The following is a 20,277-nucleotide window of genomic DNA, read 5'->3' as shown; positions in this document are numbered from 1 at the left end:
ACCTGCCCCGCAGCGCCGCCCAGCCTCCCTCCGGCCTGGCGCGGGCCACACCCTCTCACCGCCGCGGCCCCGCCCCGCAGCACGCGCCACGGGCCTGCGCCCCGCCCCTCCCGTCACGTGACAGCCCCACCCTCCGCGCGCGCTCTGATTGGCTCTTACGCCCGAAGGGGTGGGATAGAGCGAACAGCACTGCCCCCAGACGCGGCTGCAGTTTTCAAACCTCAACTGTAAGCTTCGTCTCGGCTGCCGTCGCCGTTGTCACCTCACAGGGGGCCAGGTTACAAGTGTCTGCCCTTGTTCGGAAAAGTAAAAGTGGCTTCTGCCAGCTTGGAGCGTGGTGCCTCACCCGGCTGGAGCTGGAGAAGGCGTCCTGTCGCGGCCACCGGCGTGGGGCGGGACAGGAGCCCCCTCCGAGGGGGCAGCCCCGAGAGAACCTGCATCGACCGGAGCGGTCAGTGTCCTCCGCCTTGCGTGTCCGAGGTCCCGCCGGAATTGGCGGGTGGGCTCGGACGAGCCCCCAAACCAGCCCCCTTTACTCTGGGTGCAGAGACCCCGAACATATGGGAGGGCGAAGAGGGGTCCAGTAGGTGCAGCCTGATCCAGGGTCCCCTCGGACCCTCGGCCTGGCGGACACCGGCTCGGACTGTACCGCCCTTGAGATGGCCCGACTGCTCCCGGCCCTTCTCCGCGTTCCGGTCGGAGTCTGCTTCCTTGGTTCCCTGGGTTGGGCGCGGGGGGCGGCCGGTGGTCCTCCTGGCCCTTCTCAGCCCGGGAGCGCGTCTGTGTGTATGCACGTGCGCCCCGTCGCCTGGCCGGTCCGGCGCTCCCGGGGTGGTCCACGCAGGGGCCCCTTCCACGTCGCGTCGACGTGATCCTTCGTGTCCCTGCGGAGTTCCCCGCTGCGGTGTGGGCACAGGACGTGTTCGCATCCGGACTCGTGGACACGTCCTGCTCACAGCTGCCTTTCGTCTGGAGAAGGTTTATGCTCATCTTGGGAGGCATTTTCAGTTGCTGCTTGTGAACAGCTCTTTAGAAACAGTGACTAGAGAACAGGACGAATTGTAGCTGATTATCAGCGATCGGATTTCATTTTGACGCCCTATAAAACCCTTAAGTGTACGCGAGCCATCCTCCTAACTGTACAACTACAGGATGGCTGCGATTTTGACATCTACCCAGGCTCTTCGATGTATTGTAAGTTATTGTAGGGAAAAGCGCTTCATTTGAATTCCCTCATCGGAATAGGTAGAGACAAAGTTGACTTTATGGCAGCTTTTATGCTGGTATTCTTCCTGTCCGTCTGTGATGGGACTAGAAGCACTCTGACATCATTTGCAAATTACAATTAAGAAAAAAAAATATTTAAAAAAATTCAACCGTAATACTGATCAGATTTCAATAATATGTAAACACATCGGGTCTATCACATTCCCCGATTGTTTTGCCTGTGTAATATTTACATCTGTGGTTCTAATGGATAAGCTGAACCTTGCAGGGATGTTTGGTATGCTGTGGCCCCTTTAAGTTTACAAGTCTTTGAGAATGTGTGGGCTGAGACTGAATGGGCTATAGAAATGACTGGGCAAGTGGCACCTATGTAAACTGGCATTTTGAAACCAGGAGCACAATTTTATTAAAGAAAAATATAGTAAGCCAGTTTTTCATTGATACACCGTTCTATAGTTTTATGGTGAACTGTCCAGAAGTAGTTTTCAACAACTTCTAAAATGTTTGTTTCATAAATATTAAATAACATAGGCATAGAGTTGTGTATTTTTTTAAATGTTGGTCCATAGAAGCAGTGCCCAAAGTTACAGACCTCTCTTCTCCCCTGATCCTCCTCCTCTGAGCAGACGCTCAATTAATTTTTTTCTAATATTTTAATAATCGGAGTTGTTATTAATAGCTGCTTTATTTTTAAGATACACGTTATACATTTTAGATCATCTTTTTAAAATATGGATTTAAAATTGACGTCAAATTTATTTACTTACATGGCAATGTGTTCGAGTTTTAAAAGTAAAATTTCTGTAACAGTTTGAAGACCTTTCTTTTGTGTGTTGCAGTTTCTCTTGGGATCATTGAATAATGAATTACAATTTGGTTAAGATAGAATCCGTTTTTAGGAAAGTGGAGATTTGGCTAATCACTGTGTCAACATGTGAACACCAAATTTCAAGAAGATACAGGCATTTTATGGCAGATATTTCTAGTCAAACAATTTTATTTTTAAGCTTGCATTGACAGCGTTTCACTGGTTTTAAGTGAGTATCTAAATATGTTTTAAAAGCTTTGTTTTGAAGCTATTTCATATTTATAAGGGAGAATTTCCTTATCAAAATTTCTGTTTTAATCTTACTCAATTTAAAACCCAGAAATCAAGGAAATCAATAACTAACACTTTCACTTAATCCTTAAATTGTCTCAAAATTGCATATGTAGTATATCTGAGTGAATATTTCCTGTATATAAAATTGGCACCTAAGAACTGTGCTCCTAGACTTACTACTTTTAAAGGATTTTGACTGATTCTTGTTTTTATTTTTATGACTACTTTTACACTCAGGGGGTACTTATTGTACCAGAAACACTAACAGTCATTTACATTCTACCTTTTCACTAGAGAAAACTTCAAATGTAGTCAGTTGTTTTTGTTTAACATAACATCGATGACAAAATTCAATTTTTAAAAAAATTTAAGTAGTTAATAGTCTGTGATAGACTGTTATCAAAGGCTATTTCTTCGAATATTTCAATTAACAAATGTTCTCATAGGTTTAGTTACAGCATATATTTTTACCTAAATATGTTGTAATAAATGTTGCAATTTTCAAGGCATACTTTAGTAAACATTTTTCTTTGATTTATTTATTCTTTTTTCAAAACATTTAACTTCAAACTTCAGTGCTATTGTAAACATGTAAACTAGTCATTTTCTTTTAGTATTTATATGCAATATATTTTGGTTAGTCCCTGACCCTTTGCAACTACTCCAAAAGAGGGCGTAGTTATACTTCAAGCATTGAAAAATTTTAACAGTGAGATGGAAGTTTCCTCTTTAATCCTTAAAGGATCAGATTCCATTTTGCGTTGTAATAGTCACTGAATAAATAGTACTTAAGCGGTGCTATGAAGTAAACAGTAATTTATTTTACAACAGAAATCTAATTTTCTATCTGATGAATGACAAGCAGTGTGTTTGTTGGACCGCTGTATTTCCATTTTTCAACATCTTATCCTGATTTACAGTGATTGGGTTTAATTCTTTTTCTGAAGATGGGAAGAGACAGCATCAGATCTTATGGTCTCGGCACAGAATCAGGCCAAGGGTTGTTGCCTGGGACTTCAGCCCTTGGATAACGTATATGAGACTGGTTGGACTAAAGTAAATTAAGCTAGCTTCCTGTTGTGATTTTCAGGGGATTAAATTCTTGAATTATACTTTCTGTTCACTATTTAAAACGCACACACACACACAAAACCAAAAACCTGTTAGTAGAATACCTATAAGGAATACCTCTCATCCTAGAAACTGAAAATCATCACCCCCATCCCTATACCAATGCCATTACTTCTTATCAATGACTAATTAAAAATGGATCCTTCTGCCACATTAGCAGAAAGTTTTTCCTTTCCTTTTGATGAATGCTAGATAAATATATATCCAATTTCCCTTTTTCCTAGGGGTAACTTGGTAGCAATTAATATCTATGTAGAAAGGAGGAGTTGCTTCCTCCACCCTTTGGCTTACTTTGCTTTCCATTGCCTTTCAAGTTTACTTCATGAAGATCTAGATTTATCAGTCCTTGATAGGACAAGTATCTGAATTTCCTGATTAGGGTAGCTCTTAAAATATTGATGTTCTTAGCTAAAGTAATTATTTACAGAAAAACAGGTGGCCATCCAGTCTGGAAAGACTGGTAAATACAAAATAAATGGTTTGTTGGCATTACATTACAATGTATGATAAAATAACTTTATCAGTTTTTCCAGACTTTGTAGCTATTATGTTTACAGCTGAAATTCTGTAATGGCACTGTAAAATGTTTCTTATTATATATAGCCAAATACTGAATTAGGCAGAGTCTAGCTGTGTTTGAAGCTCCAGTAGAGTAATTTCAAGATGGATCTTAAGTTCAGCTAACCCCTTGAAGACATGAGATGTACCTAAAAATTCTTTTGCTGTATTTCTTAATTCTTATAATTCAGTTAATCAAACGTTTTAAAAATTTCTGCCAGGTGCCAGATACCATGCTGGTTGCTGAGGCACAAAAGTACAGGGTTGCCTTTAAGCCCTAAACATAACTGTAATCTAACATGAGGTAAAGAAGTATGCCAAGGGTCCCCTTATTTGAAGCATAAAGGAAACATTTAAATCAACTTGTGGGTTTTAGGCAAAGCTTCCTGGGGGAGGTGCCTTTCAATGTTGAGGTGTGAAGGATGCATACGAAGATTTAGCCTTTTATGGAAAGGTAAGAAGGATGTTATATATACAGATAGAGATGTATAGGAAAGATGTGGAGGCAAAATGAGATATGAGTATGGCAGGAAATGAAGCTGGTGTGTACTCGGCCTCAGCGGCCTTTGTGTGTCATGCTGTAAAGACTTTAGTTTGTAGATACTGGGAAGCTAATGAAGAAATCAAAGCAGACAATTTAATTCTCTAGATGTTTTCATCATTGTATATTCCATTTTTATGAATTTTTTATTTGATAACTTCAAAATGAATATTATTATGAATACTTTTTAAATAGAGCTATTTAGAGATTTATAGGGACTATTTGTCTTGCTTTTGATCATATCATATTTGCTTTCTCAATTCAAGTAAGTCAGGGCCCAGATCGAGCCTAACATTTCCTTCTGCTCCTTCCTTCACTGATACACATCTAAATTTTTATTTTAATTATTGTAATGGGAATTAATGAAAAAAAAAACTTTGAAAATGAGTGTGAGATACCGTTATTCTTAGTAGTACTGTGTAATTGAAAGCGTAATTGTATCTTACCTTCTGTTACCCTTTTACTGTTTCTAACACCTAATTATGTCTATCATTGTGTACACACACACAGACACACACACACACACACACACACACACCTATGAGTTTCCTTAAGATTTCTTTTTTATTGGTATAATCTGATAAAATGTTATGAAATGAATTTCAAGTGGAATGAGACATATTGGTACTTTAGAATCAGTTATAGGTCTGTGAAGTGTGGTGGAAGACAAGAAAAGGTCTGGGGATTGTTTGCTGGAGTTGAGAATTTGGTGGGCAATTTAAGAAGATGAAAGGAGGAGAGGCAGTTGGCTGGTAACCTTCATGTACCTTATATGAAGGGCAACCAGATGTTTGTGGAAGGTTTGATGGACAAAGACAGTATTTATGCTCCACTATATACAAAATTGGCCAAAGGAGAGAAAAATGGAAAAATATCTAGGCTGTGACATCTGGTTCAAGTGCAATAAATAGAAGGAAAGTGAACTTAAGAAATGCTATGTGGAAGCCTAAAGCAGTTCGTGATGTCTTTTAGCAACAAGTAGATGAGTTTTGGGTTCAATATTCAGAAATGTGCTCTTTCTTTTTCTGGGACTTGGCTTGTGCTCCTGCATATTCAGAGCCAGAGTAAAATGTATTACAATTCCAGAAATGATTTTTATACTAACATGTATTTAAAAAACTGCTATTGCCCAGTGCTGTTTTCAGCTACATCTATAGTCATACAAATACCTGTGTCATATTCATCCATTGTAGTGACCAATAGCACATGTGAGTGTTATAGAATCTGTTAGGGTAAAAAATTAAATATAAGCCAATGTCCAATATTAGGAAATAGTATTCAGTAGATTATTTAATAAGGTCTTGTTTAAATTATCATTATCCATTTCAATTCCTTTTTAAAAAAACATCTAAGCTTTTCTCCCTTCTAATATAACTAAATAAGTTTGGCATTACCAAACTTAATTTTCATTAGTAATTTGAATATGACATTTTGTATTTTTTTTTTTTTTTTGGAGGGGGTCCCAGTACGATTTGGACTTTCACAAGTGATACTCATAATAAAGGCATATTTTGTAAGGTTACAAATAATCATTAATTATATAGAATTATAACAATCACTTAATTGCAATTTGCTAAATGGTTTTTTCTATGCAATTTTAAACACGACATTAATTCTCGCTTAGTATTCACCTTAAGTGCTTATATGTTCTCTGCATAAAAACTGGCCTATGATTTAAATAATGAACACCAATCAGCTGTATATAACTGCAGAGAAAATGCTGAGGTCTTTAAAAACCTGAGCAATAGTGGCTCTTGAACTTTAAGCTAAGTAAACCCTTACTGTGTAAGTAGATACTTTTTGCTGTTGCAAGTCTTTGAGTTTTTGCATTTTAGGTCAAGTCGTATATTCACAGCTATCTTTTTTTTTTTTTTTTTTTTAACACAAAGAAAGAATTTATTAGTAAAATTATCAATAAGTACTAATACTTTTGGGAGGTTTAGAAAATATTTAATCTCATTATGTTATGTGAAGAGAGTCCCAGCCATCTTTTTCACCCAAAGACATTTGTTTTTGTTGATTATTAAAGTAGTATCTTCTCAATATAGATAACTTAAACATAAGAAGGTGTAAATACTGGTCTTGATCCCACCACTCAATGATAACCTGTTAACATTGTGCCGTAATTTTCCAGTTTTTTCTTCTGTTTGCTTTCATATTTTACCCAGAGAATTATCATATTGTATGTAAAATTTTGTGTCTTCCTTTTTTCACTTAATGTTATGAGTTAAAAAATATTTTTTGAAAGCACAATTTTTATCAAATGTATAATATTCTATTATTTATGTGTGTTGTAACTGTTTCCTTATTGTTTATTTTTGGACTTTGGGTTCATTCGTTCAATGAGTTTTTGAAATATTTTTTTCACTATTATAAATTATGCTTCATTGAATATAAATCTTTGACTACATCCAAGACCCATATTGACTCTTGAAAATTGAGAGCAGAAAATCCTTATTCATAAAACATAAATTAATTCTCCTAGAGTTCTTATGAATGGATCATTTTGAAGCTGATGTAGTACAGCGTGTAGTAAACATGTTAGAATCTGGATGAGGCAAATGTCTAGAATCAAGAACTCTGTCTCTAAGATTGAATTTGGCATGTTCTTATTTTCATTTCCCAAGGCCTGATTGATGAATAATGTTGGGAATGTAGCCCAATTGTGTCCATGATTCAGGTATATCCCTTCATTCTGTATTTATGTGTACAATATGAATGTGATCATAAGCATACTTACTCATAGACATTTTAATTTAGGTGTAAAATTCTAGAAGCCCAAAGATGACTGAAAAAATGGATTGAGCATAGAAATTAGCACTCATATTTATTTTTCAAAGAGTAATATGTGACCAGTGAAACTTAGTGACATCAGGGCTAAGAAGATACACAATAGTTAATCAAAACAAAATAAAGAGTTTTAAGAGTTGAGTTTAGGCTAACTTGGGGTGAGAGTTTTGTTTATGGAGATGTACAGCCACTCAGTAATGGCAGGGGACTGCTTAGAGAGTATCTTTGGGTAGAATGTTAATTTATTTTTATGGAACAATCATGACATACCCTCATGATTAGCACTATACCAGTGTCTTTTATGTGAGTTCCTCATATTTTAATTTTTAATCCTTAGAGTTCTGCAAGATCAATTCTATTAACATCCAATACTTTAGAAGCACCAGAATTGAAGCTTTCCTCACTAGTAATCAGGGAAATGAAAAGTAAATCACAATAAAATTCCATTTCACCTTCATCACACTACAGTAGCCAAAATTAAAAGTCTGAATGGGGTTAGTGATAAGCCCTCCCATCCAGTACTAGTGGGAGTATAAACTGGGGATGGAAAGAAGGAACGAACTCTCTCTGTGATGTTTTATTTATTTTTTATTTAAATGAAATATGGCCAAGTAATAAGATTTAAAAGAGCAAGTCTTTATTATGGTATTTATATCCCTTCATATACATTTGAAATATGTATTTTTTGATAGCTGTATTGCCACACACTGGCAGACTTAAAAGAAGTTTATTTTCTTATAATTCTGGATGCTAGAATTCTGAAATTAAGGTGTTTGGAGGATTGGTTTGTTCTGAGGTCTCTCTCCTTAGCTTGTAAATGGTTGTCTTCTACCAGTGTCTTCAGACATGGTTTTTCCTCTCTGTGTGTCTTTGTCCTAATCTCTTCATTTTAGAAGGACATCAGTCATATTGGATTAGGGCCCACCCTAATGACCTCACTTTAATTTTTTCACTTCCTTAAAGGCCCTATATCCAAAAGTGTTCACATTTTAAGATACTGGGGGTTAGGATTTCAACATATGAATTTGGGGGAAAACACAATTCACCCCATAACAGTAGCAAAGTAAAATAATTTAATTAAGGCCTCATAGCTGGTGTGATAGGTAAGTTGAATTCAGACCTAGGTATGTTTTAGTCCAAGAATTGTTTTCAGAATGCTGCACTGCTACCCTTAGACTCCTAGAGATGTATCCTGAATCTAGTTAGAACTTTGTTTCCCCAAACAAACAAGGGATTTAGAGAAAACAATTTTACTGACTTGAGAATAAAACCGAGTAGAGAAAATATAGAAACTGAAAATATTGAACTCTAATCATACTGCTTATTTGCTAAGTAGAATATAGTCAGCACTTGGACTTAGGAAGATAAAGAACAGTAGATGTCAAGTAGGAAAAAAGAGGAGGAAGAATGTGACAACAGAAGGAACAAAAGCCTAGAGGGTTACAGGAGGGTACTAGAATAATTACACTTGATCTTTTTATTAGGTTGGCATAGCAGAAAGTTGGAGTATCTTGAAATATATAGTCTGCTATTATTATATAATTCAGTTAATGTGAAATAGTAGTTTGGGTGTTAAAACTGAATGCATGCACATATAACTAAGTTCCAGATAAATATGAGCTTCAGATATAGATTAGAACTCCGCAGTAAGGCTTTATGTATGGTCAGTTTCATCCAACAAAATTATTGAGCTCTTCATACATGGCACGCTCTGTGCTAGGTTCTGCCAAAGGAGAGACTATGATCCCTATGACAGTTTCTGAATTTAATACTGAAACACAGCCAGCCCATGGAACAAGTTCTATTTCAAGTAGTTATGCACATGTCAGTAAAATAGCTCACAGTATGTGAATTCACCACCAAATTTCTTTGGCCATGTGAAATTAAATTTAAAATCCATAGTCATTACCTTGTTATGTTAAATTACCTTGTTATGTTAAATTACCTAGTTATGTGAAAGCTGTAACTTTAGAGAATGAGAATTTTAAAATGAAACTCATTACTTGCATTACAATTTTATTATAACTATTTTTTAAGAATTTGGGAGGATTTTTACAGTAGTTTTATTCTGAAATGAAGTCATTAACTTTGTTCAAGTGCCACAGAGGTGATACCAGTTTGTGTGTGTGCTTTTTGTTTTTTCCACCTTGTAGGTAGAACGTGCTCTTGAAATCATCTTCTCTTGTTTATTTTTTTCTTTTTAGTTGTATCTTATAGCTATATTTGGAGTAGTGTAATGTAATGCACATCCTGCCTGAGATTATTTTTTAAAAATTACATTCAAGTTCTATCTTCTCTCTTCTCTCTCTCTCTTTTTTAAAAAATAGGTAAAAATAAGTGACTAAAGAAGCATATCTGGGAGTCATCTAACATGTCAAGAAGAAGATTTGATTGCCGAAGTATTTCAGGCCTGCTAACTACAACTCCTCAAACTCCAGTGAAAATGGAAAACTTCAACAATTTCTATACACTTACATCAAAAGAGCTAGGAAGGTAAGGAAACCTTATGATGTGTATGCTGTTTAAATTCAAATTTTGGATTTCTGTTTCTGTGGTTCTACTGTAGAACTCACTTTGGATCATTATTTAACAATGATTAAAAAGAAAAGTCACCATCTTTGTTGCTATTATACAGGGTCTAGTCTTAACTGACTTGAAAATCAAATCTGCAGAGGGTTTAGTGAGTTTATACATTCCCACCTAGCTTCAGAGTCCTGGGAGGTCTTCTTATTTGAGACTGTGCGTGTGAAGAGGCAGTTTGCATAGTGGACTGGGAAGTCCAAATCTCAGCTCCACCATTTACTTAGCTGTGTGACATCTGTTAAATTACTGTGCTTCTTACTGCCCTAGTTTCCTCATCTGAAAAGTAGGGATGAAGATAATTCTATGTATCTTATATGGTTGTATTGAAGATTAAATTAGTTAATATTTGTAAAGTGCTTATTAGTACAGTGCTATATAAGTTTTTGTTAAATAAAAAATTTTAAAAATTCCTAGGATATTGTGCTGGGCTAGAAGAGAAATACAGAGATTCTACCCCTCTTCTTTCTTAAATTAAATAAAAAGAATGAACTCATATTTGATAGTATAATTCTGTGTCACAAAAAATGAGTGTTCTGTAAGTAAATTGCTGTATGAATTCTCTTTTGGCTCAAGCAAGGTATAAAATCCCTTAAGGCCAAGGAATGACTTGATATTATGAGACCATTTAGTACTACTATTTTAATATATATGAAAGCTATAAAAGATATAGCAAGTTATTTAAGTTATATTCAACATCTTTTAAACTTTAAATTAAAGGTGCTTAATGAAGATTTGGAAGACGGTTGGTCAGTTTATATCTTCAGTTTGATTTTAGTTCTGGAGGTAAATGTTTGGCTTGTGTTAAAATGGTATACTAAGTCCATGTTTATATTGAGAGATGTTCAGTAAAATAGTATGATTGATTTTTATCTTTGAAAATCTCAATGTGAAAACAAAAAGTGACTGAACCATGAAAAGCAATTCTTTTCTTGGTGATCTTTTATCTTAAAGGTAGAGGCAAATCCTGGCCTTTTCACTTTGCAGATGTTGGATACAGCCTTTCTTTTCCACAATAAGGATGATAATTCTTGACTAAGAATTAAATGTAAAAGTACATTTCATAATTCTTGGCATACTAATTTATTTAATTTTACATGCAAAAATTTTGGTGTTTTAATGGTATATTAAAAGGTACAGTTTTAAAAATCTTTGAAATGTTTTTAGGAAATTGTTTAGTTCTGAATCTATGACTATTTTCACATTGTAAGAGAGAAGAGTAAGATTTTTCTTTTAGTTGGCTGTATCTCATATTGAATAGTCATAGAATCTTTGCATTGGAAGGACTTAAGAGGTCAGTGGTTTTCTAACATAATTTTTTTATGCAGTGCAGCAATCTTTCCTATAGTTTCCCCAACAAGCTGTTATCCAGCCTCAATTTAATGCTTCAGTGGTGGAAAACTAAAATATGCAAAGCCTTGAACAGTACACACAATAAAAGGCATTCTTTTCTAAGTTACTATTTTGATGGGTAAATTTACTTACATTTATTACATTAATTTTACACAGTAAGGGAAATTATGGGAGCTAGAAAGTCTATAAAATATTTTTTTCTTTGAGGGTTTTGGAGAAAAACTTTGAAGACAATATTAATAATTCTAAATTGTTTTATAAATGAGGTACCATCACAAGTAACAGTCATAAACTTGAATCAGGTATATGTTTTAACATTTTAGAGTAAAAACTCATGATCGAATTTGATTAAAACAAATACAGATTGCTAATATCCCATCTTCTAATATCTTCATGAGAGAGACCTAAGCAATGTCTTTCTTTGAATTGATATGGGCTAATGAGTCACATGGTAAATATTGATATACTTAATTAGTAGACATTGGTAAAGTAGAAATCTTGAATTTTTATCTGCCAAGAACTTGCTTAAAGTTCTTTAAATATTGTTACCAATTTTAAGTTTTAATGTTACCTATACTTTTGTGAAATGGAAATTAGGATCATAATCTTGTTTCTCCCAAGGCTTGCACATTTCGCAGTATATAAACATATAGTTCTAGCATGTGGTGAACTATGAAGTTATCTTTCTAAGTCAACTGTTTTTTATGAAATTTAAGATGTTAGTATTCAAGAATTTATTTTCTTCTAGCAAACTAAAGGAAAATATGTAAAAGTTTACAGTTCACTTTTGACTGTTCTCAAAAAACTTGCATTGTTCCTGTTTTGTAACATGTTGGGCAAGTTTTTTCCACCCCTCCCCCAACTGAGGCAAGGTTTCATAGGACTTCTGTTGGTTAGAAGGGTGAGGCAGATTCAGAAATAAACGTCAGCTTCCTTTGTGGTTTACCCTCCCCCCCTTCCTTTCACATTTTATTGTGTATTCTACAATGCAGAAGGGTAACTACTAGGCCTTTTCACTGCTGGGAAATACAGTCAACCTTACCTTTTTAGGGTCTGAATTAAGGATTATTGCTAAGGGTTTTAAGTTTTCTTGAAAGTTTTTATTAAATTTGGTACAGGAACATAATATATTGAAGATTGCTTTCGATACTTCTAAACTACAACTAGCATTTCAAAATGGAAAACAACTTTTTTCCCCTAAGTCATCTGATTATTATAGTAAAAATATTTACTTTATTTCACTGTATGTAAATGATATATACATATAATTTTATTGGAATCTCAAGTAAACTTTAAAAAATATGAATGTTCTAAGTACAGATGCAAAATAGCACAGTATATGGTATAGTAAGTGTATAACTTTGGCATTCATTCAAACGATATTTCAGTTTCTATTATATGTTAGTTAGCAAAGTGTGGATTTTCTAATTACTGTAGTAATTAAGACAGATGTAGTCCCTGCCCTCATGGAACTTTTCCTTAGTGGTGAACATTGGCAAATCATTACCAATGTCATTTGGTCACCTTACCTTGGATTAATGAGTATTGTACTTATTTATAAAAGTCTCTCAGGAACACATGAAGCAGATAAAAAGTGCTATTATTTAATTTTGCTCTTTGTTTCTGAAAGAATTCTGGCTTGTAGACATCATAAAATGATAGCAGAACTAAATTGTCACAATTGGTACTATAAATTATATATGAGTACTTTTTCAGATGCACAGTTTTCTTGGCTAACTAGTTTCTGTTTTCTATATTTTACAAGGTGAATTTCTTCATAAAACCCAAAATTTCCTTTCTGTTTTAGACAAGCTTTTGCTTCTAAATCTAAGAATTGGCAGAAGTGAGTAAGTTGCACTTTAAAAAAAAAAACAATTTTAAAGGGAGGAATTATTTTGTAGTGGTTAGAACAAAAAGTTAGAAATTCACATTCCACGGTTTAATTCTTGGCACCCTTATTCCATATATGACCTTTTATGAGTCATTTAATCTTATTCTGACTCAGTTTATCCAGTACAAAATTTACAAAACACCAGTGGTTTGAATGCAAAGGGACCATTTTACTTTTTTATGTACTCATTGAAATGCATCAATTTTATTCCTTTTGCATGCAGTGAGAAAATATATTATAGTTAAAGTTAAACATTCTCAAATCTTAAAACTGCTTTCAAAGGTTCAAGTTTGTACATGCAGATTTATTTAGTTGATGTATATTTTGATAAATGTAGAAGGATAAAATTATACATTGGTCACTTTTTTTTTTTTTTTTTTTTTGCATTACTAGCTATACTTTTTCAGTTTGGTTTCTAGTACTTCTCATTGGCACCAATTTTGAGGAAATTTGGGAAATAAAGAGTAGGAATCTTTGTCATCCTGGCCCTTGGAACTACTAGCAAGTAAGATACAGCCAAGCAATTTGTCCTCTCCCTCTCCCCGCCCCACACACCCTAAACACCGAGCGTGTTAAAAACTGTTTTCCTTGCTAAGTGCCTGTTTATGCTGTGTTAGAAGTATATTCTGAGGGGAGTTGGAGCAAGAGGAGTTGTGAAATGAAAGTTACCCTCTGAAGATCCTTTATTTATACCTGATCTGTTAGTGCCAGAATAATTTGAATAATTTGAATAATTTTTAGAGAGTAATTTGAACCTTAGGGTAGAGGTTCTTCATTTTGTATCTCCTAGACTCAGGCTTAGAAGGTTTACGGATGGGCTTCAAAATCTGAAAATCCTCTGGAATTGTATGTAAATCTTCCTATTTAAGGGCATGTGTACATTTTTTTAAGTAGGCAGTCAATAGCTTTTATTAGTTTCACAAAACAGTCTTTGACTCAAAATAGCTTTATGTCTCTGTGAACATAAATTTTCGATGACTGTAGACTTATTGAACACACATATGCCAATAGAAACTAATTTTCGGAGTCTTTTAAAATTTTGACTGAGATGCTGGGCACTGCTGTTGGAGAGAGCTAAAAATATTTTTAAATGATAAACATGACCTTAATGGGTGTTTGTACATAGCTCTTGATAACCATTAATTTTTCTTTTAGTTGATCGTGAAGTGTCTTTGAATATTTTGTATAGGACACGTATACTTTAGGTATCTCTTACAAGCTTCATGGACTACTGAGCCTTACTAAGAGATATATTGGTAAAACACGGACAAATTGTGAGAGGAAGTTTCAGAGCTTGTTAAAAGTGCTGAAAGGCAAAATTATTCATTAATAAAAGTAAATAAGTCAGATACCTGTTTTGCATTTATTTGAATTTTTATATAAAAAATTAAAATAAAGAAAAGCTATTTTGATTAGAGAATTAACATGATGCCCTATGAAGGGTATGTTATTTGGAAATAGACCTAAGTTTAAATCTTTTCCTTGACCAAGTTACATGTCTTCTCTGAGGTCTGCAGAACAGAATCAGAATTACTGTATAGAATTGTTGTGATACTCAAACACAATAATTTCTATCGAGAGTATGACATGGAGTTGTATGTAAATGAGATTGTTTCTCTGCAATGATAATAAATATTAATAGTGAAGAATAAATATAATTTTGTCTTATCCTGTTATTAGTTTGCCATTTACACTTTGACACAATAGCACTATAAATTTTATAAAAGTATATATATAATATTTGATTCAGTTGAGAGAAGAAAGAGAAGTTCCTAATGGCATGAATATTTGAAAGAATCAACTTTAAGTTGGAAGTATGCAGTATCTGTAATAAACTAATACCGTTCTCTATGGAAAAATTAAAATCGATTGTCCTTATCTTTCTCCCCCAGAGGAAAATTTGCTGTGGTTAGACAATGTATATCAAAATCTACTGGCCAAGAATATGCTGCAAAGTTTCTAAAAAAGAGAAGAAGAGGACAGGATTGTCGAGCAGAGATTCTCCATGAGATTGCTGTGCTTGAATTGGCAAAGTCCTGTCCCCGTGTGATAAATCTTCATGAGGTCTATGAAAATACAAGTGAAATCATTTTGGTATTGGAATAGTAAGTGGACACTTTAATGAATATAAGTAAATTTGTGGTACCTATTTTAATTAGTAGGATAAGGTGACTTGAAATGTCAAGATTAAACATGATTAAAATATTATAAGAAATTCTTAAGATTCCTGTTGATAAAATATTAGATGGACATGGTTTATATTCAAGTATTTTCACAAGACTAAATGAACAGCCTCACGCACATACACAAAAGCTAATTAACAGCACAAAACAAATAAAGGACAACACAATGGGGAATATGGGGAATGTGGTGAAATGAGTATAAATACTTATTCAGTGAGTATATGTACTCACTATTTCATTTTGCTAATGGCATGGAAATTGATTGAGTTTTTCTGGAAAACAATCCGATGGGAAAATAGAATTGAAATCATTTATATATTTTATCCATCTATTTGGAAAACATCTCAAAAGAAATGACCCAAGGAGAACAGAAAGGTAAAGTACATAAAGGTGTGCCTAATACATATTTAGTATGTGTGATGTGTAAAACACTATGCTGGGAATTGTAGCAACAAAATATAAAATATATCTCTTGCCACAAGTCAGTGAAAACTTGAAAACACCCAGCTATTCAACAATTCATCTTATGGTTGGGGTAGAGGATGGTTAAGGTAACTGTGGTTTGTTAACTAATATATTGATATGTGACTCTTAAATAGTGCCTTCATTGCATGATCATCTGACACATTTATTACAAGTATGTAAACGGTGTGTTTGAACATTTGCAATAATTGGAAGAGATCAGCTAAATTTATGTTTAGTATGCTTTAGGTTCTGATAATTTTTAATACAGTAAATCTGTCTTAAAGAGATATTTCTTTTTAATAAAAAATACATTGATAACTATAGTGATTCTTTTTAGTAGCTAACCTGCATCATTGCCTTTTTGAATTTAAAACTATGTTAATCTTATTTTAGTATTCAGTTATTTTAAGGATGAAGAGGTTTGTTTATATATTTATAAAAAATCAGTGTTTTTTGTGCCAGGAAGTAGTCTGGAATCAACTTGTAAATGAAACGCTGATGTTGCAAAATGTTAAACTGATAAGTGGTTCATTTAAGAATGAATACTATGTACATTTCCCAGAACACTATATTAAGGCATATAATAGTACCTTCAAAATAAATTAGAATTGCAGAAAAGGCAAGGGTACTACCAATATGACTTCAGTTTTTGTATATTTTGCAATTATTTTTGTCAAAGATTCTTCAGTTGACCTTTAAAAAGTTATCCACTTACAGGACATCTGCATGTTTGAAATATATAAAAAGTAACATTTTTCAAAAACAGTAATGAATACTAGGTTTGGACGGTGAATTTATACTACGTAGGAACATTGAATACTTTCATAAAGTCCTCTTTTTGGGGTTTATCTAAATACTAACAACAAAATACATCAGAAAGTTTTGACACATTTTATGGATGGACCTTATTCATACTCTGAAAATTGATTCAGGGACCCTAGGCAGTACCATAGTATTTGCATAGAACCTATGCATATCCTCCCATATACTTTAAATCATCTCTAGATTACTTATAATACCTAACACAATGTAAATGCTATGTGAGTAGTTATACTGTATTGTTTAGGGAATAATGACAAGAAAAAGAAGTCTGTACATGTACAGTACAGACACCATTTTTTTTTCCTGAATATTTTTGATCTGTGGTTGGTTGGATGTACAGATGTGGAACCCATGGAGACAGAGGGCCAACTATATTTAATGTGACCAAGACTTACTAAAATTTATTGGTAGGACTTTGCATTAATTATTATGTCTACTGCTTTTGGTGTGGCATTGTTAAATCATATAGTCTCAGTTGAAGATAAATATTTGGTTAGAAAGGTTTAGTTGATTTAATAAGGTGGAATAATTTTTATATAGTGAAAATAAAATGGTGGAACCTTTTATTTTGTTGACTATTACCAATTTGATTTCTGCCTCAAACCATCCCACATACTCATTTTTCTTCCTTGACTTTTTTATTTTACAAAATTTCAAATCTACAGAAAGGTTGGAAAAATAGTATAATTAACACCCTTCACTTTGATTCATCAATTGTTGAAATTTTGCCACATTTACTGAATGCATTTGGAAGTTGTAAGTATATTTCTCCTTTGCATACTGAAGTATTCATTTTAAAGAATAAGTGCACTCTTCTACATAACCAACACCAGCATCAAACCTAAGAAATTTAACAGTAATTCAGTAGTGTGATCTAATATATAGTCTATATTTAAATTTCTTTGATTGTCTACATACTGTCCTATAGACCTAAGACAAAATTTCTAATATACAATCTACAATCTACAATATACAAAATCTAGTCAAGATTCACATCCTGTATTTTGTTGTTAAACTTCTTTAGTCATTTTGTTTTATTTTTCATGACATTGACTTTTTTGCGGGAAAATCTATATCATTTGTCACATGAAATGCCCTGCATTTTGGATGTGTCTGTTTCCTCATGATTATATTTAGGTTAAACATTTTTGTCAAGAAGACAGTGTGGGTGATTATGGTATTTCTTACTGTATCGTATCAGGTGGCAGTAATGTCAGGCTGTTTCATTATTGGTTTTGTTAAATTTTAACATGGTTAAGGTAGAGGCTACTATCTCTCCCAATTGTAAAAAAAAACATTTTCCTTTTGTGATTAATGAGTAATCTGTGTAGTGATATTTAGAGACTGTGTGTATTCTCCTCTTTAACAACTTGAATCCAGCAATTTCAGTAACTGTTCATACACTTGCTTGACTTAATTATTATAATGGATGTCAGAAAATGGTGATATCTAATTCTATTATTTCTTCTAAATTTAGTAAGCTGGCATTCCTCTGTAAAGAAGTGCTTCCATCCCTGCCCCCCACCTTTTTAATATCACTCGGATTCATGCTTTTGTTAATTAAACTAACAAATAACATTAATTAAAAATAGCTCATTGTGTTTTAGTTAATGGGTTGTAATTTTTAAATACAGTAATATGCCAAGATTTCCAGGGTCATCTTGTATCTTTCCTGTCCCAGACCTGTAATCAACCTTCTCTCTGAGAAGTTCTGGTTCTGTTTAGTGGGGAATGGTATTTAGAAACCAAGATGCGGTGTTGGACATGATCATTTTTCATAGGTATCATTGTTTTTATCATGTTTTCTATCATTGTTTCAAAGGTATCACTGCCTTTTCTAAGAATAGTGTTAAAAAATCATATTTTTTAGAAATCAAGAGTTCATTCTCATAGTTGTGATTCAAGTCCACACCATTAAGATTCTTTGTCATCTCTCACATTCTAAATTTTTATCTCCCCTTCCCCATAGTGAAGCCCTGATTCTCAACAATACTTACTCATTTGCTTTGTCCAACAATATATACAAAATAGTTTCATACTTTTCCATACTAGCTGTTTTAAAAGCATATTTGGAGAATTAAATAAAACATATACAAAGCTTTTTCTTAAACTTCTGGAAAGAAAGTATTATCTAATTGGGCATACTAAGTTCTGATGCTGAATTTTGAGCAAACTAAAATTGATTATAAAGAATCCTTATTTTTTGGAGAACATGGGACAAAAACTTTGTCCTAGAAATTGTAAAACTCAGAAAGGAAACTTGCCTTTGCACAGCAGAGACAACTCTGAGATTATATGAGGGAGAAATTATATTTTCTTTTTGTCAAGAAATTACAAAATTTCATCTATTAAATATCTTTAAGGAAATATTATGGACCCAACAGAAAATGATGAAGACTATAACAGACCATGCAAAATAGAAAGCCTTACCTTCTTAAATGATCTCAATCACCACCGCAGTACATTTTAATGTAATTTTAATAATCAATACATATGCTGGGCATTTACTATACATAAAGCATGATGCTAAGCACTGTTTGTGTATTCTCATTTGATTCTTAAAACAATCCTCCAAAAAGGGAGAATGGTATTCACATCATATATTCTAGTTTAGAGGTATAGAGAAGAGCTCTACTTCCTTTCCATTCTAAAATTTCATGAGCTTTGTTTCCACCTTTAGCTTAGGAATATAATTTCAAAAGAGACTCTTAATAAAAAAAATATATATAACTACTTCATTTTGATCACTAGAGATAAGTACTTATTTTACAAACCTTTTCCGTGGCTTCGCAAAGCTATGTGACTAGATTTGTATTTTACGGATAATTGAGATATTACTTTGTTTTACTGAAAATCTTGGCTCCCTGGTACTCACAAAAATCCATTATTTTTGATAGAAAAATATTCTGATCGTAATCTTTTATGTTAACTTTATTTTTATTATGTTGTGGGAGTCTTTCTAAAAGATGTTCTCTACTTCCCTACTAATTTTTAAACTGTGCTTCAGAAAGCTATAAAAGACAGATGTAGATCTAGATAGTATGTAGCACATAGGTTTACATGACGGTATAGTTGTACTAAAGTACTTTTATCACATAAACTCACAAATAACACATGTAAACATGCATAGGCAAATGAACACAAAGATGCCGAATTTCTAAATTTGTTAGTTTTGATGTCTCTTCAAGGGGCAAACTCTTATAAAGAGAGAAAGAGTAGAAGTACCCTGAATGTACCTTTCAATGGTAATGATTAGATGGCTTTTCTGACTGTAGAGACATTTGTTCTTTTTTGTAGTCATTGCTCTGCGTGGCTTGATTTAACAAAGCGTCTGCTTGTCTGCTGCTTACTGCTTCCATTTCTGTTTCCAATTTCTGCCAACTTCTGCAATTTGCTTCTTGCTTCTCTTTCTAATTTTCTATTTCCCATAGCTCCACCTATGTCCCTCTTTTGTGTGAAAAATGGCAGTCCTTCAAAAGAACATTTATCAGCTTGCCAAACTAAAAGGAAAGACAATGTGATTGGCTGACAGTCATAGCATTTGTGTGATCTTGTTAGTGAAACAAACAAGCAGAAATCCTTAGGATACTTTTCCTGGTTATAAAAGTAATAACTTATTCATTGTGTTAAAATT

The 20,277-nt window shown here is 33.9% G+C and overlaps 1 protein-coding gene across 1 annotated transcript in view; it reads left to right on the top strand.

Moving 5' to 3' along the window:
* The first annotated feature begins 237 nt into the window (after positions 1 to 237).
* The window catches only part of STK17B (serine/threonine kinase 17b), a 32,996-nt gene continuing 12,956 nt past the window's right edge, over positions 238 to 20,277 (top strand). The window contains exons 1-3 of the mRNA XM_063099575.1: positions 238 to 451; positions 9,677 to 9,842; positions 15,066 to 15,278. Of these exons, the coding sequence (XP_062955645.1) occupies positions 9,721 to 9,842; positions 15,066 to 15,278 (335 nt within the window). The 5' untranslated portion in view covers positions 238 to 451; positions 9,677 to 9,720. The remainder of the gene's footprint in view (positions 452 to 9,676; positions 9,843 to 15,065; positions 15,279 to 20,277) is intronic.

Source organism: Cynocephalus volans, chromosome 1 (genome assembly GCF_027409185.1).
Source record: "Cynocephalus volans isolate mCynVol1 chromosome 1, mCynVol1.pri, whole genome shotgun sequence".
Lineage (NCBI taxonomy): Eukaryota > Metazoa > Chordata > Mammalia > Dermoptera > Cynocephalidae > Cynocephalus > Cynocephalus volans.
This window is presented reverse-complemented; position numbering and strand designations above follow the sequence as displayed.